The sequence below is a fragment of the Carcharodon carcharias genome, chromosome 2 (assembly GCF_017639515.1).
Source record: "Carcharodon carcharias isolate sCarCar2 chromosome 2, sCarCar2.pri, whole genome shotgun sequence".
Lineage (NCBI taxonomy): Eukaryota > Metazoa > Chordata > Chondrichthyes > Lamniformes > Lamnidae > Carcharodon > Carcharodon carcharias.
In genome coordinates this window covers 127,042,465-127,068,375 of record NC_054468.1, presented here as the reverse complement: position 1 = coordinate 127,068,375, position 25,911 = coordinate 127,042,465, and the positions used below count along the sequence as shown (strand labels likewise).

At 46.3% G+C, this 25,911-nt stretch overlaps 1 protein-coding gene across 1 annotated transcript in view; it reads right to left on the bottom strand.

The window, feature by feature from the left end:
- LOC121288199 (nesprin-1-like) overlaps nucleotides 1-15,733 on the bottom strand; it is an 81,087-nt gene extending 65,354 nt beyond the window's left edge. Inside the window, exons 1-6 of the mRNA XM_041206633.1 lie at nucleotides 15,659-15,733; nucleotides 13,524-13,667; nucleotides 10,306-10,470; nucleotides 8,750-8,922; nucleotides 4,885-5,038; nucleotides 36-179 (exon numbers count right to left, since the gene is read on the bottom strand). Coding sequence (XP_041062567.1) covers nucleotides 36-179; nucleotides 4,885-5,038; nucleotides 8,750-8,922; nucleotides 10,306-10,470; nucleotides 13,524-13,652 — 765 coding nt within the window. The 5' untranslated portion in view covers nucleotides 13,653-13,667; nucleotides 15,659-15,733. The remainder of the gene's footprint in view (nucleotides 1-35; nucleotides 180-4,884; nucleotides 5,039-8,749; nucleotides 8,923-10,305; nucleotides 10,471-13,523; nucleotides 13,668-15,658) is intronic.
- Between the last annotated feature and the right edge of the window lie 10,178 nt (nucleotides 15,734-25,911).

Here is a 25,911-nt window from a genome sequence, read left to right as displayed (position 1 = left end):
CTTTCGTTTTACTGAATTATTTCAGTGTAGCATACCTTTGCCTTTTCACTCAGATTTTTAAAGCGTTCCTGAAGCTCTTGCAGTTCCAAACGTGTCACGTAATGCTGGGCCATGCTCTCACCTTTAGCCTGGATGGTCTCCAGCAGGCGGCTGTGACTCAGAGTATCCTCATACAGCAACTGAAACAGCAGAATCCACACTTGACTCATCACACAAAAGGGAAACCCCTAGTTAAAGCATTCATGCATCTTTCAAAGTAAAACTTGCCCTACCTTTCAGATACAGCAGGTCACAGGAGTGAGGCGAGGTGGAGGGACCTGTCCCAAGTCTGAACCCAGTGGTACCAGGTCATTGGACACAATGAATATTGGAAAATTGGGCAATTAGAAATGGCACATGCAAAGCAGCCATCTTGATTTTCTTATATTTGCCATACCCAGGCGACGCACTGCCCCAGGTGCAGATGCAGGAAATTCTCCCCTCGTGTATTGTATCAGCTCATGGAAGGCATTTCAAGCTGGGTCAGTAATCCAAAGATTTGGGTCAGTAATCCAGAGAACTGGACTAGTAATCCAGAGAACTAGGTCAGTATTCCAGAGAACTGGGTCAGTAATCCAGAGAACTGGGTCAGTAATCCAGAGAACTGGGTCAGTAATCCAGAGAACTGGGTCAGTAATCCAGAGAACTGGGTCAGAATTGCAGAGAACTGGACTAGTAATCCAGGGAACTGGGTCAGTAATCCAAAGAACTGGACTAGTAATCCAGGGGACTGGACTAGTAATCCAGGGAACTGGGTCAGTAATCCAGAGAACTAGGTCATTAACCAGAGAACTGGGTCAGTAATCCAGAGAACTGGGTCAGTAATCCAGAGAAGTGGGTCAGTAATCCAGAGAAGTGGGTCAATAATCCAAGTACTACATCAGTAATCTAGAGAACTGGGCAAGTAATTCAGAGATAAAAGCAGAAATGCTAGAAAAACTCAGCAGGTCTGGCAGCATCTGTGGAGATAAAAACAGAGTTAACATTGCGAGTCTGTATGACTTCTTCAGAGATAAAGAGAAGTAGAAATGTGATGGATTTTATACTGTTTAAGAGGGGGTGGAGCAGGTGGTGCAAAATTGAAGGCCAGGGAGCTCGGAAGAGATTGACAAAGATGTCATGGACACAAGGCAAAGGGAGTGTTAATGGTAGTGTTAAAGAGTAAAGAAGGTGCTGATAGTGGCATAAAGGTAAGATAGCAGAATGTGTTAATAGCAGAACAAGGGTCAGCGATCTGTGAAAGCAAAACATAGAGACAAGTGACAGATGGCCGTGGTGGGGGCTGGGTGTGGGGGTGTTAAGGAAAAAGGATGAGAAAAGGATTTAAAAATTAAATCAATGAATACATTTTAAAAAAAAATTTTTAAAAATTGTATTAAAAAGGGGTAAAGATGGAGGAGAGAGTTCATGGTCTGAAGTTGTTGAACTCAATGTTAAGTTCGGAAGGCTGTAAAGTACCTTGTAGAAGCTTGAGTTGGGCTTCACTGGAATATTGCAGCAGGCCAAGGATGGACACATGGGCATGAGAGCAAGATGGTGTACTAAAAGAACAAGTAACAGGAAGGTCTGGGTCATGCTTGCGGACTGACCGAAGGTGTTCTGTAAAGTGGTCACCCGGTCTGCATTTAGTCTCCCCAATGTAGAGGGGATCGTATTGGAAGCAGCGAATACAGTAGACAAAATTGAAGGAGATGCAAGTGAAATGTTGCTTCACCTGGAAGGAGTGTTTGGGGCCTTGGATGGTGAGGAGGGAGGTGGTAAAGGGGTATGAGTTGCATGGGGTAGTGCCGTGGATAGGGAATGAGGAGTTGGGGGTGATGAAGGAGTGGACCAGGGAGTCACGGAGGGAACGGTCCCTATGGAATGCTGACAGTGGGGGGTGAGGGGTAGATGGGTTTGGTGGAGGCATCATGCTGGAGTTGGCAGAAATTGCGGAGGATGGTCCCTTGAATGCGGAGGCTGGTGGGGTGAAAAGTGAGGACAAGGGGGACCCCATCATGGTTCTGGGAGGGAAGAGAAGGGGTGAGGGCAGAGGTGCGGGAGATAGGTCAAACACAGTTGAAGACGCTGTCAACCACAATGGCGGGGGGCGGGGGGGTGTATTTCCTCGGTTAAGGAACATGGAAAACATGCCAGAAGCACCGACTTGGAAGGTAGCATCATCAGAACAGATGCAAATGGGGGAATGGGATGGAGTTCTTACAGGAAGCAGGGTGTGAGGAGCTGTAGTCGAGGTAGCTGTGGGAGTTAGTGGGCTTGTAATGAATATTGGTAGACAGTCTATAACCTGCAATGGAGACAGCGAGATCAAGAAGGGAAGGGAAGTAAAGGTGAGAGAGGGGTGGAAATTGGAAACAAAATTGATAAATTTTTCCAGGTCCAAGCGAGAGTATAAAGCAACACCGATACAGTCATTGGTGTACCAAGAAAAGAGTTGTGTATTGGTGCTGCTTCATGCTCTTGCCTGGACCTAGAAATATTTATTGATTTTGTTTCCAATTTCCACCCTTCTCTCACCTTCACATGGTCCATCTCTGACACTTCCCTTCCCTTCCTTGACCTCTCTGTCTCCATTTCTGGTGATAGACTGCCACCAATATTCATTACAAGCCCACCTACTCCCACAACTACCTTGACTACAGCTCCTCACACCCTGCTTCTTGTAAGGACTCCATCCCATTCTTCCAGTTCCTCCGCTTCCAACGCATCTATTCCAATAATGCTACTTTCCAAAACGGCAATTCTGACGTCTCCCATTTTCCTTGACTGAGGTTTCCCACCCACTGTGGTTGACAGGGCCCTCAGCCGCATCTCTGCCCTCACTCCTTCCCCTCCCTCCCAGAACAATGATGGGGTCCCCTTGTCCTCACTTTTCACCTTATCAGCCTCCGCATTCAAAGGAACATCTTCCACCATTTCCGCCAATTCCAGCATGATGCCACCACCAAACACATCGTCCCCTCACCCCCCACTGTCAGAATTCCACAGGGACTGTTCCCTCCGTGAACCCCAGTCCACTCCACCGTCACCCCAACATCTCATCTCCTGCCCACGGCACCCTCCCATGCAATCACAGAAGGTGCAACACCTGCCCCTTTATCACCTCCCACCTCACCATCCAAGGACGCAAACGCTCCTTTCAGGTGAAGTAGCGCTTCACTTGCACCTCCTTCAATTTGGTCTACTGTATTCGGTGCTCCCAATGTGGTCTCCTTTAGACTGGGGAGCCTAAGTGCAAAGTGGGTGACTGCTTTGCGCAACATCTTCGATCTGTCCACAAGCATGACCCAGACCTTCCTGTCGCTTGACATTTCAACACTCCACTCTGCTCTCATGCCCACATGTCCTTCCTTGGCCTGCTGCAATTTTCCAGTGAAGCCCAACGCAAGCCAGAGGAACAGCGCCTCATCTTCCTATTAGGCACTTTGTAGCCTTCTGGACTTAACACCGAGTTCAACAACTTCAGACCATGAGCTCTCTCCTCCATCTTTACCCCTTTTTAATCTAAGTTTTTTTAAAAATTTATTGTTATTTATGTACTTATTGATTTAATTGTTTAATCCTTTTTCCCTAACACCCACTGCTCCTGCAACCCCCAGGGCCATCTGTCACTTGTTTCGATGTTTTGCTTTCACAGAGAGCTGACCCTTGTTCCGCTATTAACACATTCTGCTATCTTACCTTTATGCCACTATCAGCACCTTCTTTAGTCTTTAACACTACCACTAACACTCCTTTGTCTTGTGTCCATGACATGTTTGCCAATCTCTCCTTAGCTCCTACCTATCCCTGACCTTCTATTTTGCTCCACCAGCTCCATCCCCTCTTAAACAGTATAAAATCCATCACATTTTTACTCCTCTTTAGCTCTGAAGAAGAGTCATACAGACTTGAAACGTTAACTCTGCTTCTATCTCCACAGATCCTGCCAGACCTGCTGAGTTTTTCAAGCATTTTCTGTTTTTATTTCAGATTTTCAAGCATTCATGGTATTTTGCTTTTATCAAGTAATTCAGAGAATTGGAATAACCATAAGTTCAAATCTCACCACAGCTGTTTGAGAATTTGCATGTGGTTCAACAAAATATGGAAATAAAAAGCTGATATCAGTAAAAGTGACCGTGAAGCTGTCAGATTGTCAAAAAAACCCAATTGGTTCACTAATGTTCCTTTAAGGAAGGAGATTTGCTGCCCTTACTCATTTTGGCGTACATGTGCATCTTACTCTAGCTAAATTTGTCATGATTGTAATCACCTCAACCTCAGCTTTCTCTGCTCTGAGGTGGGCAACCCCAGCTTCTTCAGTTTATCCATGTAGCTGCATACCCTCATCCCTGGGACTACTCTAGCAAAGCTCTTCTGTGCGCTCTCCAAAGCCTTCAAGTCCTTCCTAAAATGCGACACCCTAACTTGAACAGAATACATTCCAGCTCATGCCAAACTAGTCTTTTATATAGGCTTATAGAGCTTTAGCATAACCTCCTGACTTTGACACTCCATGGGTGGAATTTTCCGGTCCCTGCTGCCACGGGAATTGTTGCAGGCAGGATGGAAAATTTGATGGACCAGCCAAAAACCTGTTGACGTCGGGCAGGAATTGCCAGTCTCGCGGTGGGCAGGGCCAGAATATCCTGCCCTATGCCTCTATTTATAAAGCTTTGTTAACCTGTCCTGCCTCCTTCAAAGATTTGCTTGGCTGCATTTCAAAAGTAACCCACTAGGCATGGAGCGCTTTGGGAGTTCTGAGTTAAGTTGCACATAGAAGCATATCACTGATCTAAGTCGACTGAACTTCATCCTGTCTTGCCAGATGATAGGTTTTATCCATCTCTAGCCTCTACGTACCTTGGCTTTGCCCAGTCCTGTTGCCTTGTCCCTAAGTTCTGTACATTGTCGTTCGGAGGCCTTCAGATCTCCTTCCATCCGATCCATCCAGCTCATAAACTGCCGGACATCATCCTGGTAACTGGTCCACTGCGATAACGCACCTTCCAATTGACTGGACACCGAATTGAGAAAGAAAGTTATATCAGTGTGATATATCTGAGTGGCTAATTCATAAAATCTTTCCCACCGTCGGGAATCAGCCTTCAACTGAAATTGTTGCAGTGTTTTCTGCCCGGGAAAATTTCACTTACAACCTGACTGACACTTAAGCACTTTGTGTGACTGCACCTTATTTCAACTGGGGGATCATTAACATGTTGTGAAGGTCATGGGACAGTGTCGCTCAGTCATTGAAAGAACAGGGGCTGATATGCGATGTGACCGTTACAATGAGGAATAAGTGGTTTCTGATTTTTGAAGCCACGCTTGGCACTGTGCGAGGACATTTCAAAATCCATCACTTCGGTCAGTCCTCCTCTGCGATAAAGTGCATCAGAAGGAGCAACGAACTGAAAATAGCAAATAGCAATGGCAAAGAGCGAACGCGTGCATTGAGCCTCATCACCATGTAAGGCAAAATTAGGAAAATTGTTAGAACTTTAAAAAAAACATTTTTTTGATCGCTTCCTGGCTCAGTATTCTTTGCATCAGGAGGTCATGGTTTTAAGTCCCACTCCTGAAATTTCAGCACATAATCGAGGCCAACATTCCAGTGCTGTGCTTTAGAAATAGGAGCAGGAATAGACCAAATGCCCCCTCGAACCTGCTCCACCATTCAATAAGATTATAGCTGATCATCTGCCTCAGCTCCACCCACTCCCCGTATCCCCTGATTCCCTCAGAGATCAGAAATCTACATACCCCAGCTTTGAATATACTCAACAATGGGGTAGAAAATTCCAAAGATTCACAACCTTCTGAGTGAAGACATTTCTCCTCATCTCAGCCTAAAATGATCACCCCCTTACCCTGAGACTGTGCTCCTGAATTCTAGGTTCCCCAGTCAGGGAAACAAACTCTCAGTGTCTACCTTTCAAGTTTTAGTTTTAGCTTAAAGCCCTATCCACAAGCCCAGTTATATGATTCCCTAGGACACCGATCCTAGCTTAAGTAGATGCCCATCCCAACAGTACTTTCCCCAGTACTCATGCTAGTGCCCCCGAGAGCAAAAGCCCTTCTTCCCACACCATTCTTTGACCATGCGAATAATTCTCTAATCTGTTTAACCCAATGTCAATTAGTGTGTGGCCCAGGTAACAATCCAGAGATTAATACTCTTCTGCCTTTTAATTTGGACCCCAACTCCACAACCTCTCTCACCACATCATTATTCCTAGTTTCCTACATGAACCACAACAACTGGATCCTCCTCCTCCCACTCCAGCTGAGAGGGAATAGCCTGCGAAGGAATCACAAACTTCAGAACTTCTTGGCTGCAAGGAACAGCATCTATCCGCTGACTATCCTGTCCCTCATCACGACCACATTGCTTTTCACTCCCCCACTAGAATGGTTTCCTGTACCATGGTTCTATGGTCAGTTTGGCCATCCACCCTGCAGTCCTTGCCCCCATCCATACAGGTAGCAACCTCATACCTGCTGGGTAGAAGTCAAGGACCAAGGCTCCTCCGTAACTATATTCTGGGTCCTCAAACCTGCCTGATTCATAGGGCAGAATTTTGCCCTTGATGGGCAAGCGGGCCCCACCAGCTCAGCAGCAGGCGGGCAGCCAATCACCGCTGCCAAAACGGGCCCTGCCGCCATTTAAAGTGGGTGGGCTGGCCGACAGGAAGCGCTATGCACTTCCTGTGCGGGGATGGGGAGGGATTCCCCAATGGTCAAAGTGCGCTGTTTCACATGCGCGCGAAAGAGCGCGCTGCTCGCTGAGACTAAGCGCTGTCTCAGGGAGATCACTGACCGTGCTTCAAAGTTTAAAAATAGAAAAATAAAAAAATTATTAACATGTCCCCTTCATGTGACAATGTTAACAAATATGACTAAAAGTTTATTAAAGTTTTTTAAAACAGACATGAAACCTCATCCCGCCGGTGGATGAGGTTTCATGTTTTTTCAGAAGCCCCCGGGACTCCTGGCCTGCCCACCAACCTTAAGGTTGGACGGGCAGATCCTTTAATTGTCTTAATTATCCTGTCAATGGCCTCAATTGGCCATTGACAGGTCGGCGGGCACAAAGCTGATTTCGCTGCGGGCCTGCCTTCCTGAAAATTTAAATGGGGCGGGATGACATCGGGGGTTCCTCCCACGTCATTTTTGCATCGGTGAGCGGGCCCCGCCCCCAAATCACCGACTGGAAAATTCTGGCCATAGCCACACTCTGCTATCACTGACAATTGATCAACTCCACATGCCGTAAGGCTGTGACTGCCTCAAGGAAGAAAGTGTCCAGGTAACTCTCCCCCCTCTGACGTCCTGCAATGTTGGCAGCTCGGACCCCAATTCAACAGCTCCGAACCAAAGTTGCTCGAGCTGCAGACGCTGACCGCAGACGTGGTTGTCTGGGAATATAATGCTCTCCACAAACTCCCACATGTTGCTGTGTTATAGCACATGACCCACCCTGCCAAGTCTATAAACCTTATTTATTTGATTAGCTAACAAGTTACTGATTTAAAGTAGGAGCATATTACAGTTTTCTAGCTTAGAGACAAAGTTGAGAAAATTCACTAGCTACTGGACACAAAATAAGAAGAATAAAGAGGAGCACCTGCCTCCACCCCCTTGCGCCAAAATCCTGACATTAGCACTCTGTTTACAAAGTGCTCTGAGGGTGTGCTGCCCTGTTGGAGTTGCCATCTTTCAGATGAGACATTAAATTATGGTCCCATCTGCCCACCCAGGCGGATGTAAAAGATGGTCATGGCAATATTCAGAGCGAAACGAGTTCTCCTGATATCTCAGCTAACACTCCTCCCTTAACCAACAATGCCAAGCACCAGTTAGCTGATTATGCATTAGACAAACACACATGATGGTAATGGGGACACAAGGCAAATTTTAGGCTCAGAATTGGACCTGCAGGTATTTCTTCATTCAGGAGTACACAGTAATTGCCATAGGTAGGCTGGGCTGAATTATATGGGCCACCTGCAGGCAGGTAGACCCATAAATTAAGGGACCAGGCTGTCAGCGGCATGCTCTCTATCTGCCGCCACCAGGATTTTATGAGGGGCTGGGTGGGTCGCCAGCCCATGGCCCAATTGAGGCCCATACGTGGGCAGTTAGTGCCAAATTAAGGGCTTTCTCCTACCACCATCTGGATTAAACCAGTGGCTTGAGAGGCCCATGCCAAGCAACCCGCCTGACTGGTTTCTCTGCACAGGCTGGTGGTGGGCGAGGGTTCCCTCTTTAGCTGGTCCTTCCCAAGGCGTAACCTCTCCCCAGGTTCCCCTCTCCCCATGGCCTCTCAAGGCCCTACCTGGATCTTAAACCCCCTTTCCCGACCCCCGACCACTTTCTAAGTTCCAATCCATCACAGCTTGCCTCCTCATCGACCAAGTGCAGTACCAGCAGTGGCCACCGCCTCCACTGGCACTACTGGTACAAGAGGTGGGACTTCCTGTCCCTGAGGGGTGGAAATCCAGTCTCCATTCTTTGGCTGTTATGGCTGTTAAATGGCTACAGGGCAGGTGGGGCTCCCCTCGGTGGGCTCCCCCTGACTTTTTAGCCGGGGAGGGGAGGGGGGTGCCCAGGACACCCCACATAATTCAGCCCTGTAGCTTCAACCAGTAATGGTCGTATTACTGGCACTGCAGAGCCTTGGCTGAGTTTGACATGCTCCCCTGATTCTATCGCAGGGACTGACCTTTTACACTGAATGGAAAAGGAGAGCAAAGAGTCCCAGGAATCTTTCAGATCTTCCATCTGCTCTCGAATAGCGGCGGTGCCCTCAGGAGAGGTGCTCCTTAGAACAGACTCACCGCGAGTCAGCACCATCTTCAGTTGAATCTCCTTCTCCTGTCTGAGGGCTAGCAGAGCCTGTTGAAAGAACAGTTCCATTCCAATTAATAGAGGCTGTCAGCTTCACTCATCATAGAGGGGAGCCTTTCAAAAATTCATTCTCAGAATGGGGGCATCGCTGAAAGGGTTGGCGTTTATTGCCTAGCTGCACTTGTGTATTCTTCATGACTGTTGTCCATGTGATGAAGGTACACCCACAACGCTGTTTCGGAGGGAAGGATTTTCACCCAAAAACAATAAAGGAATGGTGACATATATTTCCCAGTCAGGTTGGCGTGAGTCTTGAAGGGGAATGTGGGAAGGGACAGTGTTCCCAAACACCTGCTGCCCTTCTCCTTCTAGTTTGTGGGTCTGGGAGGTGCTGGCTGAAAAGGCATTGGTGAGTTGTTGCAGTGTAAATAATGCACACTTCAGGTGGGATATACTGGTTGTGAAATCCTAACCATGGAGGAGTTGATGTCTGTTTAGAATATGTGTCATGGTTTGCCAGGCCATGAATAACTCTGTCCACCACTGTGGCCTGTGGCATTTTGCCCATGCATGTTAGGAATTTAATTGCATTCATCTGGAAGCGGATTGCTCAGTCCAGTGGTTTGGGGGAATGAGAACAGAGTAATACAAGAATGAGAAAGTGGGGCAGCAAAATAGCACTGAGAAACAGGTATGTTTCTCGCATTAAGGTGGTTAGAATCTTCCTTAAAAGATGCCAATATCTGCCATTCCTATAAAAGAATACAGGACAGGTTTTCATCTTCCTGCTCCTGCATAGTAGAAAGAGTCACCTTTGCTTCATAGGACATTCCATCATTTTCACTTCTCTACTCTGCCAGACCACCACAAACTCCTACTCCTTTTTGCGTCATGTGACACCAAAGAGTAGCCACATTCCCCAAAAATCAGTTTTTTTCTGCGTGTATCACCTTCTATAACTTTCCATAAAGTAGAATCAATACCTTCTCTGCTATATGACATTCAAGAGCTCCTGCAAATTTCAACCTTCATATTTATCTGGATTCCTGAACCTCTACAGCAACATCAACGAGCTTTACAGTGTTACAAACCCTTCTGTTCGATAAAATCCACTGGGCAGCAAACTGCTGGAAAGCTGCAATAGTGAAGAACGTTGAAAGAGACATGTCATGCACATGAATCACTTACTGTATAAACAACATAGGGCTTGGGCACCTAATGCAGGCTGACACTTTCAGCCGGATAGAGAAGATGCCATGGCACAATTTTGAAGAAGGGGAGGGAGGATCTTCCCCCATGCGCTGACCAACTTTTAATGGGCAGAGAATTTTAAACTCCAAGCTGCTCATCCCCTGGATGAAGGCTCCAGGTCAGGAGTGTAAACATGGAAAACCAGCCCAGTGACAAATAAACATGCTTTACTGAACTCACCTCAACCTTTGCCATCCGACTGTCCAGCAGGTTTTTATCGGCAGTGGGAGCACAGTAGGACTCCAGCATATGCCTGGCATCGGCCAGCCAGTCCTGTAGCTCTTTCAGTCCTTGCGAGAACTGTTGATGTTCTGACACAGTTCGCTGAACTCGTAAAGCCTTCTCCTGGAATCCATAAAGAGATAGATGCAACCATCACAAAAATACTTCCCAGTACAATTTTACATTTTATCTTTCCACAAGTAATTGGGCCGAGGGTTTTCCAAACTAACAAAGCCAGCGAGAAACGGTAGGACAAATCAGGGTTCTTTCTAACAATGCTACATTTACTTTTGAAAGTTAATATTGAATCTGTTTCCACCACCCTTTCAGGTAGTGGATTTCAATTCAGAACAATCCACTGTGTAAAAAGGTTTCTCAGATCCACCCTGTTCTTTTGGCAGTTACCATAAATCTGTGCCCACTTGCTACTGACCCACCTCTCATCAATAAACACAGTTTCTCCTTATTTACTCTCCCAAAGCCCTCTCCATTTTAGAAAAACTCTCTGTTACATCTGGAGAACAAACCCTTCTCCAGTCTCTCCATGGAGCTGAAGTCAGTTCCAACAGAGAGCTTCGTCTACTGGTATGAATGTACCTGTTTCACGGCCTGGTGCTGATGTGCATAGTTCTTGAGCTCAAGTAGCATACTTACCTCCTGAGCCCCCATCATTCCTTCACCATTGTCACTAGTTCATGGTGACCCCACCAAAGAAGACAATAGCAAAGAGGAGTGTGCAGCTGTTAATGGTCAGGCTGTAGGGTTACTAAACATTGGCAGATAGCTTTGCGGTGAGCGGACAGAAAGCATGGCTACAACAACCTACAGGTAGACACGCAGTTGGTCTATGTGGGTGGGCGAGTGTGGTAAAGCAATTAGAAACTAAGGGCGCAGTATCCTGAAAATAATGGGAGTGTTCCCATGTGGCAAGGCTGCACTCTGGGAATACCAGTTCATACGATTTACCCTTAAATGCGTAACTGGAATATTCAATGGGAATACACTGATGGTGCATACCCTGCTTCCTTTCAAAATATTATTGCCTAGCATGAGAGTGTCACGACACAGTGCAACCATTTGGAACCGAAACCAGGTGATAGTGAATCAACTCCTTGGATAACAAGTGGCTCTGAATGCTTTCAAACTTCACACAAATCTCTCACAGGTCTTCTTGTTCATCTGTACTTCTGCCACTCAGAAACAGTCACTCGAGAACTGTACTTCAAGGGTGTTAGTAACTTGAAAAAGATCATTAACAGTGAGTGGAAGCTTTGTAACCTGAGGCACATTTACTGATGTCAGTGTAAATATTATTTTTTTCCAGCATTACTGTGGGATGCTGTGAAGCAGGCTTGTGGGAGCTGTGTGTGTGTTGGGTGTGTGTGACTAATTTAATTAAACTGAAGACAGTGGACTGCAAGGTTTAAATCATCGAAGGGTTTAAGAAAAAGCAGGCATTTTGAAATGGAAATGGACAAGCTAAGATAAGATCCCAGTACATACAGTATGAATGGAGTTTGCATTCAGAGATAAGTGAGGAGTGAATTGTTAGCTGTTGAATTTCAAGGGGGCATAACAGGAAGTTTTACAACTGGCAAAGATTGTAAATAAATATGACAAAGTTATTAAGTTTATTCTTCCAGAAAGTACTGGCCATAATAACAACATGAAAGATTTTAATATTCCGGGAAAGGTTACTTCCAAAGTAAGTTTAGAACAATGAGATTAGAGATAAAAGGGGAGAAAACGTATTTAAAGAAGGATTGAAAGCTGTATGAGGTGAGTGGCCATGTGAGATCTTTGAAATGTGGGCTGTGCAAAGACAAACATGTAAAAAGCAGCCTCTAGCCGCCCCAGAGAAGTGCTGGTTTGTTCCAGAAAGCAAGGTTTTGCTACAAGCCTTGGATTTCCATTGTCAAGTGAGAGGGAGAGGGGAGTGAAGCCCTGTGGAATACCTCCCTTATAGCAACAGTGGGTGCCTTATGGTAACATTACTGGATGTTTTATAGATTAGGAATCTATTTGGACTGTTGCCTGGAAAAGGGTGGTTATTTGGGAGTCTAGCTAAATAGAAATCTTTAGGGAAATTTGGTAAGACTAAATTTAACTATGTAACTGTAATCTTGTGCATTAAGTTTTCTTTCCTTTGTTAATAAATGTTTTTACTTAATATTTAAAATCTCTAAAAGTGGTAGTGGGAATCTTTACTTCTGACTTCAGTGCACATACCTTCTCGCAATAAAATACAAATTGTAAATTGTCGTGATAGCTTGGCCAAGATTCTCTTTGGGATTTGGTCAACCCGGCAATTACCACCTGCCATATTATAACATCAACACTCCATCCATGTGGTCTTTATGCTGGGTTTTCCATGGGAGCAGGAGCTGGGGGTGGGGTGGGGGTGATAAATAAATCAATCCTATCAGTACAACCAGACCAGGGAGTTTCACATGATTTTGAGAAAATGACAGACTAGTCACTTCCTGTAAGCAGGTACAGAAAAACAGAGGAAAATCCAAGAATTTACTGCAAAGTTTTGTGTTTAGAAAGTTACAGATCTGATTGGTTTTTGATTTCCGAGCAGAACACATTCACTTCTAGGCCTTACCTTGGCTAAGTTACTTAAGGCTAAATACCAAGCAGACAGCTGAGACACTCTGTGCATAAAGCTTTTGTTAGATGCTTGCTCTTCCCATAGGTGCTGAGCTTTCTCTTTCAGCTTGTTTAGCTGGGGTTCACGGCAGGCTATATCCTCTAGGACAGACTGGAAGGCACAAGCAGGTTCGCAAAAAACAAAACACATGTTACAGTGCATATCATATTTGGCAGGACTGAGGAACAGGAAGAGTGTGAATGCTACCATGTGGGTAACTGGAAACAAAGCACATTAAAAGCATTTGGCCTGCATAACTAATTGTTAAAGACACAAAAGAGACACAGTACACAGCCAAACAATAAGGCAAGCACCAAGTTACAGGATAAACAGAATGGAGGTCCTAATTTATGAGTTCAGCAGAGTAGAGTGGGTGATGAGGAGGTTATATTTTGGTGATGAAGGTGACTGTCCCGCTTAAAGAAATAAGCCGCAGCTGGTTTGTGAATCACACGGGGTGTGTAGCAAGACGCGTTGTGTTCAGGGACATTCTCGGCCCGGTGTTTGCAATGGAGTGATCTACCTGCATTCTGAACTGCTCGTTTTTCTTCGCCAGCAGGTCAGGCAGCTGGCTGCTGCTCCCTTGCACAGCTGCTTCCGTGGCGACCAGCCACTCCTGCACAGGCCCAACGCCAGCTTCGAAGTCCTTCATCTGTGATTGCAAGTTCTGAGGGCGGTGATGGGGGGGAGAAAGAATACCGAGCGTTGGTGGTGGAGACCATTTCAAACACAACACCTCCGAACCAATGATTATGGCGGCCCTTTAAAAAGTGACACCGGAATTTACGGACCCCAACCGCTAACCACCCCCCCCAACACCCCCACAGGAGCGAGCTAGCAACCGAGGAGGGTGGGGGAAGGGTGTAAAATTGGGTGGGATGCCAGAGGGTGCTGTGCCCATTGCCTTTCTGCTCCCACAGGCATTTGACCAGCAGCAGGGTAGGTAGCCTGCCCATCCTTAGGCCAATTGAAGATCTCAGTGGTGGTTTAAGGATCTCTTCCCGTCGCCGTTAGTATGTTGCCAGTGGTGGGGGTGGGGTTCCCCATGCCACATGGTGAGGCTGCTAGGTAAACCCTGGCAGTCTGGTTGTGTGCCGGGGGCCAGGGGTGGGGAAGTGGTGCACAGGCTGGGGGTAGCAGGGAGTGGTCCCTCCCGTTCAGGTGTCCTTTTTGCAATGGAAGGTCCCAAGCCCGGCAGAAAGGGCCACCCCCACTTGAACCGCAGCCCAACCCCCCCAACTCCACCGACTTCCCAATCGCTGCTCCACCAGCCCCTTGCTGGAGCCTGACTGTCCCAGTGAAGCCACTGCACACCTTCCATTCCGGCCTCCAGAGATGCTCCTGCTCGGGTCGCAGTACCAACAGTGGCCACTGCTCCCGTGGTGCTGCTGGGGTTGGAGAGCCATCGACCACCTGACTGGCCAGCAGTTCTCGGAGGCGGGACATCCTCCAACGTGGGGGCGGACGCCACAACCTCAGGCTTAAAATCATTTGTGGCTAACAGAGACGGCGGAAGCAGGGCTCAACCTGACTTTTCAGACGGTGGGACATGGCCCCCACCTCATCCTAAACTTGAGCCCCTTTAAAATGATGATTATAATAGGCTTTTAAAAACGAACACCTATAAAACGAAGATTATGGCAGGTATAGGCCATTGGATTGGTTCTGCTCATCAGCAAGAGGGCAGAAACACAAGATAATTGGAAAAGAAATTAAAGGGGAGGTTTGAAAAGAACCCCTTTATCAGGCAATAGTTACAATGTAACTATTGGGGGGTTGGGCTGCGGTTCAAGTGGGGGTGGCCCTTTCTGCCGGGCTTGGGACCTTCCATTGCAAAAAGGACACCTGAACGGGAGGGACCACTCCCTGCTACCCCCAGCCTGTGCACCACTTCCCCACCCCTGGCCCCAGGTAATTCTGTTTTTGTTTTGGATTTCCAGCATCCGCAGTTTTTTTGTTTTTATCAATAGTTACAATGACATGTGATAGGGGATCAGTGATTAGTGCACTCAATGCACAGCCTCCTCAAAAATCACTCAATGCACAGCCCCTGCAGAATTACTCAATACACAGCCCCTGTAGAATCACTCAACACACAGCCCTCGCAGAATCACTCAATACACAGCCCTCGCAGAATCACTCAATACACAGCCCCCGCAGAATCACTCAATACACAGCCCTCGCAGAATCACTCAATACACAGCCCCCGCAGTATCACTCAATACACAGCCCTCGCAGAATCACTCAATACACAGCCCTCGCAGAATCACTCAATACACAGCCCCCGCAGAATCACTCAATACACAGCCCCTGCAGAATTACTCAATACACAGCCCCGCAGAATCACTCGATACACATCCCCTGCAGAATTACTCAATACACAGCCCTCGCAGAATCACTCAATACACAGTCCCCGCAGAATCACTCAATACACAGCCCCAAAGAATTATGTCCCTGAAAATGCCCATTAAACTATAAGATTAGAAAAGACGTGGAGACCAGGAATAAGCTGTGAATTTTTACGGTGCAGAAGGATACCACTTGGCCCTTTCGTGTCCGTACTAGATCTCTGAAAGAAATTTCCCTTTATAAAGGATTTATCCATTCCTCTAAGTTTCCTGGGTACTGATTAACCAGCTGTTGTTAGCGGCTTCCAACCTGTAAGGCAGCTTCTTTCTGGTGAAGGTTTGCGAGCAGATTCTTCCAGTCCTCCTTGGCGGTGGACACCTTGGCCTGGATGGCCTCGGCCTTCTCCTTGCTGAGAATTCTGCTCAGCAGCTCACCTTTGGAAATCAGGGTGTTTAGTTTGCTCTGACAGGTCTCGCTTTCTGACAGGAAATCCTAAAAGCAGAAACAAAATGGCCATCAGTAGAAGAGGAAGAAGAACTTGTATCTATACAGCAGCTCAATACCTCCGATGTTCCCAAGTGTTTTACAACCAATGAAGTGAAATCATGCAGAGGACGAGGCAGCTAATTTGCGCACAGTAAGCTCCCAGAAGCAGCAATCTAACAGTGGCCAAATTCTCTGCTCTTTTTCAGTGATGTTGAGGACTTAACTTCTAGCAAGGACAACAGGACAACGCCACTCCTCTTCTTCAAAGCAGCATTTTAGGATCGTTTACGTCGACCTGAGAGTGCAGATGAAGCCTAGACCTTATGCATCCAAAAGACTTGGTACCTCCAATAGTGCTTTGTACCCTCACAACTGCACTGGAGTGCGAGCCTGGATTATGGTCTCGAACCCACATCTTTTTGACTCAGACAGGAATGCTACCACTGGCTCACAGCTGACATCAGCTAAGATCAGCCTACAGCATGTCTACATCACGGAAGCAGTTCCACTTGGAGCAAGGTGTTAAGAGAGCAGTTGCTGTGAATTTGTCACGTTTACATTGTAAGGTGAAACTTACAGCACCAGTGTGCAATTAAACAGCGGAAGAACTTGCATTTATATAACATCTTATCATGTCCTCTACATGTTCCAATGTTCATCAGAACCAATGATTTACCATCACTGTTGAAAGATAGGCAGGTGCAATGGAAAGCCATTAGAGACTCTAAATGTGTGGAGAGAAAATAGCAGCACTCACTGGTTGGGTCAAACATGTGGATAAAAAATAGCAGCACTCACTGGTTGGTCAAACATGTGGATAAAAAATAGCAGCACTCACTGGTTGGTCAAACATGTGGATAAAAAATAGCAGCACTCACTGGTTGGGTCAAATAATCTCTTTCTGGGTTTTACTTTCAGCATGTTTCTATGCATAAATGAGATAGCCAGTTAAATTTTTTGCATGTATTGGCTAAGGGGTAAATGGCTGGGGCACCAGGAAAAGCTTCTGCTCCTTTTTTGAACAGTGACGTGGGCCGGAATTTTACAGCCTCATCGTAGCGATGTCAGGGCCTGAAAACGCGGCGAGCAGTTCCAAACTGCATGGACTCCAGCGGCACCATAAAATCCTGCTGGTGTAAAATTCCACCCATGGGATCCTACAATGTTTCATAGATTACAATTCCTGTGACTACAATTCCTTAGCTATAAAGTACTTTGGGACATCCAGAGGTTGTGAAAGGCACTATATAAATACAGGCCTTTCTTTCATTTCCACCTCAACAGGCAAATGGAGCCTCAGTTTAAGGCCACATCCAAAAGATAGCATCGCTGACCGTGCAGCACTTCCTTGTTACTGCACTGGAGTGTTGGCCTAGATTACGTGCTCAAGTTTCTGGAGTGGGGCAGGACTTGAACTCACCACCTTCTAACTCAGAGACAAGAGTGCTACCCATTGAGCCACAGCTGACACTGCTAGACAAAATCTTGCACCACAATATTAGTGCATTTACACAGCCCTGAATGTTAAATTCTGACAAGAGGGCTCAGTCCTCCCAGTCCTAGAATGAACTGGCAGGTGTTAATGTGTGGCATTGGCAGTGCTTTGTTGTGATCCTCATGACCCTAGAGGCCCTGATTGAACTTCTGGTGTAGGATGTAAGGCTACCCGTAGCTGGAGTGTAACAAAAAGGCAGTATTAGCGTGGAATGCATTCACCCTATGACTCAGTAACAATAACAATACAAGTGCATTGGACCCCAAGGTAATGGGGGTTTAAGTCTCATTTTGTACGTAGCGCCTTAACTCGAGGGATACACAATGTGGGCTGGCACCATGAAAAGTGACAACAAAAATTGCCGAGTTGTTGCAAAAACCCAACTGGGTCACCAATGCCCCTCGAGGAAGGGAGCCTGTCATCCTTACCCAGTCTGGCTTTCATGTGACTCCAATCCCACCCTACTTGGTTGATTCTTATCGTTCTCCTGTTGGGTGAGTAAGCAAGCAAGCATGTGACACAATTGCATCCAGGAGAAAACTCATCCCCACCTTCTCAAGGCAGCAAATGTCAACGACTCGCACATTCCGATAAAAGGCTTCACTGATATCCTGTGCTTCTTGCATGGGGTTTGTGTCCTTCACTCCTCCCTCCTAATGTGCTTCATGCTAACTCTACCAATTTTTCCTCTGTAGGATAATGAGACCAGTGGACCCTCTACTACTAACACAAGGCCTAACATCTCTCTTCTCATAAAGGTTCACTGCCAAGTGTTGAATTGTATGAATCCCCTCCCAGATCCTGCCTTCCCCACATGGTTTAAGCACTACCTAATTGAAAAAAAACACCAGCACACAAATAGAGAAACACGAACTGTGAAGAAATTCCTCTGTCACTGTTGGGCAAGTATATGGCAAACACACTGAGGCTGTGCAACCTTACCCCAATCTTGGCCCTGCAATATCTTCAATTCGAATATAGACACCACCCTGCCGTATCTTCAGTTCAAATACTAATATCCTACAGCACTCAAGTGAAATACAAGCATGATCCTGCAGTATTATTAATTCAAATACAAACATCACCCTGCAATATCCCCAATTCAAATATAAACATCACCCTGCAATATCCCCAATTCAAATATAAACATCACCCTGCAATATCCCCAATTCAAATATAAACATCACCCTGCAATATCCCCAATTCAAATACAAACATCACCCTGCAATATCCCCAATTCAAATATAAACATCACTCTGCAATATCCCCAATTCAAATACAAACATCACCCTGCAATATCCCCAATTCAAATACAAATATCACCCTGCAATATCCTCAATTCAAATATAAACATCAGCCTGCAATATCCTCAAATCAAATATAAACATCACCCTGCAATATCCCCAGTTCAAATACAAACAGGGCCCTGCAATATCCCCAATTCAAATACAAATTATTGCAAGTTTATTATCACACAACATAGCTGAAGAGTTAAGAGACCAAGAGGAACAAAGTACACTGGAAGTTCTCTAACTATTCATTCCCCCTTCAATTAGTTTGCATTTTTGTAGATGTTTTCCTTTTGAACACATCTCTTGTTTTATTACAGTTACTATTCTTGTCATAACTGTGTTCTGAGAGCTGTTTACCTGAAGTTTCTGTATGATTGCAGTTGCTTCATCAATATTTTGAGGTGTATCAAAGCAGGTGGTAATTTTAGTGTTGATCATCCACTGTTGAAACTCTCTGAAAGTTGTACGGAATCGTTGCTCCAATGCCTTTTCCTTGTTCCGACAATGTTTCGCAGTCTGTAAACAAAGGCTGCGGTGAGCAAGAAACAAGGGGACAAGAAGTTAGATGAAGGGTTAAGCATCAGAAATGCCGTGGCCAGTCTTTTCCCTTTGCAGGGGCTGCCTAAACTTCTGCGGATTTCCAGCAAGTTCTGTTTTTAGCACAAGGTCACCGCCTGAGGTTCTGATATTTCTTACCAAGTAGCATTCAGGACTCCCTTAGACCAACAGACAGGTCACTGTTAATACCGTGGCCTTTGCTTCAATGTCATGCGATACCAAGGCAGCTCCAACACCCAGCCGCCATTGGAGACATGAGGAGCTGTGTCATTGCAGACAGTCATGGCCCAGTGTAAGTCAACCCACGACATGACTCGCATGGCACTTTTAATCAGGATGACTTCCATCAAAATCAATCGAACCCAAATGGGGTCACTTCCATAACATAGAGTTAGAGAGAATGTTACAGCACAGAAACAGGCCATTCAGCCTATGTTGGTGTTTATCCTTCACGAGGCTCCTCACACCTTCCTTTATCTAACTCTATCACCACATCCTTCTATTCCTTTCCCCTCATTTGGCTTTTCCACAGGTGCATCTATGCACTCTTTGTGGTATAGAGTTGTGCATTCTCACTACTCTCTGAGTAGAGAACAGCAGGTGGGGCAATCCTCTCTGCCAGTTAGCTGAAGGTGAAAATGAACCCCTTCGGCCACTGTGTTGTGCTGAGCATCTGACAATATCATCCATTCCTCCAAGGTCACATGTGCTTGACTCTAGCTTTGGCATTGTCCTGCTGGCTAGGTGGGAGCAGGCCGCACAGACCGAAATGCCAAGAAATTTAGAAATCAATTTGAGCAACAGTCAGGGCAATATGTCCCCTCGGAGAGGAACTAAACTTGAATGGAAAGGCTTCCAAGTTTAGTCTGCTGGACACCCTCATGCTATTCTCGAAAAAGTGCCATGGGATCATCCAATCAGGTAAATAGAGCCTTAGTTTAAGGCTTCCTCCAAAAAAATCTGCAGCTCCAACAGTGCAGCACTACCTCAGTACTTACACCCATGCAGCAGCCTAGGTTGTAGATTTCAATGCCTCGGGAGGCATTTGGAGCCACCCCCATTTGGTTCAGGTGTGAGAATACTACTCAATAAACCCAGGCTAGAAACACAATGCTTCGGCACAAAGCAGACTGACAGCCATTTACCTGTTGTATTCTTTGATCAAAGAAGAAACTTTGTCGGAATGTGAACTCAGATCCTTGGAAAACCTGCAGAGGTCATTTAGTTGAGTCTTCAGTGATTCGCTTGTGCTTTCCGCCTCTTTCAGAGCTTCTTCTGTTTCCTGCATCAGAAACAAGAGTTATATACCGCATCACCGAGGAGATGCCACAGATTACAATGACATTCATTCTTCACAAAGTACAATCATAGAATATTACATATTATTATTACATGAAAGGGATACCATGTAGGAATTACATTGTGTGTAGGTAGGAGTGACACTGGCTGAAATTTTATTTTCATAGCAGGGATCCTGGCAACTAACTGGTTGATGCCAGGGCTGCCGTCCCTGTTACGGACAGCCAATGCTCCCAGGAGTGGCAGGCCAATTGCAAGGTGCAGCAGCTCAGCAGCGCCACCGGAAGTGGTGGACGCTACTAGGACTGCACCTGGAGAAAGAGAATGCCATGGAAGCGGGCCAAACACTGAAAGTGAAGCAGGCCGCCTTTGCAAGTAAGTGGGATTTAGGGCCAGTCAGGCAGGCCCAGGAGGTGGGTGGGGTCAGGGAGGGGGAAGGTAGGCAGTGCCGTTGTTGAAGGGGCTTCCCCCTGGGTCTAAGAGTGCCCAAATAGGAGGGCATCTGACAGCACCTCAACCCAAACCTGTAAGGAGGCCTGCCAGGGTTTACCAGGCATTTCCCCGACATAGCGGAGGCCCAACCACCACTGGTAAAATGCCAGTGACAGTGGGGAGAAGCCCTCAATTGGCTACTCAAGTGAAACAATTGGCCTCTGGCCAGGAGTGCTGTCTTCTACCTTCCCCACCACTGGCATGATGGTAGGAAGTTGACGGGCAGGCCAACACCCTAACTCCTCTCGTCATTTTACAAGACCCCAACCTTCCAGCCCATTCACAGAGGGCTGTTAATATCCAAACCACTGTGGGTTAGAGTGACACTGTATGTCAGAGAGGTGTGTTGGAGGGATAGTGCATGTCAGAAGATGGCATGCATCGAAGGGGGAGTGTGTGGATAGTGTGCATTGGAGAGATAGTGTGCGTTGGAGGGGTAGTTTGTGGATAATGTGTGTCGGAGAGGATGGTGCATGTCAGAGAGGATGGGGCGTGTCGGAGGGATTGTGCATGTCAGAGGGATCGTGTGGGTCAAGGGGATAATGCGTGTACATGGAAGTCTTCTGGCATAATAGGTAGTGCCCCTGCCTTAGAACCAGAAGATTCAGGTTCGAGTCCCACTCGAGGATTTAATGGCTATGGAAGGTGAGCTTACAACATGGGAGAACAGGTTGATTATCAACCTGCAAATCCTTCCAACACATCAATGGCAGGCAATAAGAGTGGGAGAATCTCCTGGTCAGCCAGAATCCCATGTGTGCTAGCTGCAGTGCAACAGCCGCCCCAAGTATCCTCCTGGCTTGGAGGGACTACCAGAGATTGTGCGTAGGAGAGGTAGTGCATGTGTAGCAGAACATGAGCTATTTTTGATTTGGTTGGAGTTCTGTTCTATGCAACTAGTAACACTTAAAATTGTCAAACTATTTACATTTTGAAAGCGATCTATTCTGTACTAAATTAAATGCAAGATAGAGTGTGATATTAGTCTGGATAAGTCTTACAGTCTAATGGAGCATTTTCCTTCAGTTGTGAGACACCGAGTTAGTCATCAGTCTAATGACTCACCAGTACTGTATGATGCCCAGAAAACGGCTGAAGTTTCAGCTTTCAAAGATGAAATTTCTGTCACTGAGTCTAGTTAAAGCTCTTTCACTTCAGTAATATATAACTATGCTGATGTGAATGGTGTACAATTATCTGTTAGGAAGGAGTTATTTTTATGCCCTATTAACATTCAGCATTACCAGAGCCAAAACAACCCGACACTAATTTGCTTTCCTTACTGATTTTCCGCTCCCCTACACAGACCCCACTGGACCTTTATGAGCCCCAGGCAAACCTTTGCTTTCTGCCAACATTCTACGACTTCTTCATCTGTGGTTTTGTCCTGCAACTGAGACAGGCTGTGCGAACAGGCCCCGAGACTGGCACTGAAGTCCTGCAGGTCCTTGTCCAGCTGAGCGACCTGCGCCTCGAACTCCTGCTCGGAGCTGGTGGTCTGGCTGAGCATGTTCTCCAGGCCGTTCTGTGCTTGCAGGGTGCTCTCTTCCCACTGCTGCCAGTCAGTCCGCAGGGCATCCAGCTCCCTGCCTATTGCCTCACGCCCACTGGCTGCTGTGTGCTGTCTTACTTCCCCAGCCAGAGCCTCCACTCTGTTTAAACGCTCTCTGCCATTCCGTCTGGAAACTATCAGTTCCTGGGAATGGAAAACATACACCGTTACCAGCCCTGTCATAACTGTTTATATAAGTCCTCGTGAAAGTTCATAGTTGAACAAATGCTGCGTAACATCCTGCAGAAAATATTAACCCTTACTCTGCCTGATAAAGGGCAGCTGTATCTGCTGATTTTTGCAAATCTGACGACACACGGCGCTTATTTTCAAAAGCGACTTGCATTTATGAGATGTCTTTTAACAGTGAGGCATCCCAGAAGCATCAAACAAAACACTGACACCGAGCCACATGAGTAGACTGTTTAAAATGTGAACAAGGATCTTAGCATTGTAAATAGAGGCAATTTAAAATTTCAGATCATGAATGTGATAAAATTGTTACACTCTGCATCTAGTTAGATTTTAGTAACATTGACCCTGTATTGTAAGATTTTGGGAGGTAATTAAGGGCCGGAACATTGCTGTCGATGTGCAGGGGCAGGCCTGACATGCCGACGCGAAAAAGGATGCGAGATGACTTTGGGCGTGCTTCCCGGCGTCATCACGTCATTTTGATTTCTCATTCAGCGGGCACACGCTGGAGTCGGCTGCACGCCCACCAAACTGTCAGTGGCCTATTAAGGCCATTAAAAAAGTAATTAAGCTTACGAACAACGCTGCCCGTCCAACCTTAAGGTTGGTGGGCAGGCAAAGAGCCCAAGCGGCCTTTGCATTTTTCAGGAAACCTCATCCGCGAGTGGGATGAAGTTTCCTGAAGGTTTTATTAAACAATTTAATCAATTTTTCCACATTCACAATCATGTCCCAGCTCATGTGACACTGTCACATGAGGGAACATGTTTAAATCATTTTTGATTTTATTTATTACAAATTTTTTTCATCAACTTAATCTTCCTGAGGCACGGAGCTGCCTCGGGGAGATTGTAGCGCTCTTGCGTGCGCGTGCGCGTAAGAGCGCAGGCCCCAGCTCTCCCTTCTCCCCCCGCCCGCGCAGGTAGCGCTGAGTGCTTCCGGCTGCGCATTACACTTGGCAGGCCTTAATTGGCCCACCCGCGTAAAGTGGCAGCATGCAGCCAATTGCAGGCGGTGATCGGCTCTGCACCCACCCGTACCCGCTCCCGAACAGCCCACCCTGAAAAATTCACCCCAAGGAAAATTTCAACACCTCTAAAGCAAGCCTTTGTGAAGCAAGGGAATTATATTGCATCGTGTGCCAGCATGGCTCTGTTGGTAGCAGTCTCGCCCGAGTCTCATAAGGTCCCAGGTTCATGTGCTATTGCATGGCCCGAGCATAAAATCAAGGCTGACATTCCAATGCAGTAATGAGGGAGTGCTGCATTGTTGGAGGCAATGCCTTTCAGATGTGAGGTTAAACTGAGGGCCACATCTGCCTGCTAGAGTAGATATAAAAGATTCCACAGCATTATTTCGAGGAAGGGCATGGGAGGTATCCCTGGTCAATATTTACCCCTCAATCAACATCCCAAAGACAGATTATCTAGCCATTATCATATTTGCTGTTTGTGGGAGCTTGCTGTGCACAAATTGGCTGCCACGTTTCCTACATTACAACAGCGACTACACTCCAAAAGTAGTTCATTATCTGTAGAGTGCATTGAGATGTCCGGCAGTCATGCAAAGTGCTATATAAACACAAGTCTTTCTTTCTTTCTAACTCATTGACCGGGCCTCAGTTTGGTCTTCTGGGCACTGCATTTTAGGAAGGGTGTCAAGGCCTTGGAGAGAGTGTAGAGGAGGTTTATTTGGTTGAAGAATTTCAGTTATATGTCAAGACTAGAGAAACCGGGATGGGTCCTCCTTGGAGCAGGGAACGTAGGAAAAAAACAAGACTGGGGGTTGAGCCCTACGGGATACACACAACAACCACACAGGTAGTGACAACATTAGAGAAATACTGAATAAGTACACTGCCTCAGTAATCGCCAGGCAGGCTAACAAGGGATACAGGATAGTAAAAGAAGAGATCAAAATAGACATCAGGCAGAGCTTTGCCCTTGTCGGGCGAGTTCGGTGGGGCTGGACCGTGATTTCATGCTGGTGGGCCAATTAAGGCCCGCCCAGCATGAAACGCGGGCAGCAGCGCTCAGCACTGCTTGTGCGGGCAGGGGGAGGAGGGCGAGTGCGAACTTCGGGCATGCGCACGAGTGGGTGCTCGAAAATCTCCGAGGCACAGAGGCTGCCTCAGAGAGGTGAGCAATTTTCAAAAAATACAATAAAGGTTTTAAAAAAGTTATAAAACATGTCCCCTCAGATGACTCTGTCACGTAAATGAGATACAAAATGTTGTATTTTTATTTTTATTTGCTGTTGGAAACCTCATCCCGCCCATGCATGAGGTTTCCTAAAAAGTGCAAAGGCCGCTTGGCCTTTTCGCCGGTCTGCCAACCGTAAGGTTGGGCGGTCAGTGAAAAATTTAAGTCAATTATGCTTTTAATGGCCTTAATAGGCCTTTTAATTGTCGATGGGCGCGCTACCAATTCCTGTGCAGACCCGCTGAATGAAATATTGCGCAGCTGCGCGCTGACGTTGGGCACGCTCGAGTGAGTCGGGCATGCACCCGCCCGACCAGGTAAAAATTCCACCCATCAAGACATTTAAGATAGAGAGAGATAATCAGATAAACTAATCAAATTTAGAGAGAATAAAATCCATGGTCTGCATCAATCACGTCTGCACACATAAAGAGGAATTAGGGAAGATTTAGCAGAGGCACTATTACACATATATAAGAATTCATTAGAAAAGGGAATACTGCCAGAGGACCAGGGGCAGGTAATGTATTCCTACATTTAAAAGGAAAATAGAAGTTCAGGGAAATATGAACTAGTCAGCTTGACATTGGTGGTAGAAAAGATAATGGAATCCTTACTCAAAGATATAATGGGAAGACATCTAGAAAACAGAAGTATGACAAAGAGTAATCAGCATAGGTTTCAACCTTACTGAACTCTTTGGAGAAATAACGTAAGAGTAGACAAGGGTAATGAAGTAGATGTAATGTAGTTGGGTTTTCAAAAAGCTCTTAATAAGCTTTTTTCTCCAATGCATCGTAGACTCAATGCAAAGATGGGGAGAATGTTTTCATGCAGCAAGTTGCTATGATCTGGAATGCACTGTATCAAAGGATGGTAGCAGCCAATTCAATGGTAACTTTCAAAAGAGGGTTGGATAAATACTTGAAAAGGAAACATTTTCAGGATTGTGTGGAAAGAGCAGGGGAATTAACTGGATGGCTTGTTCAAGG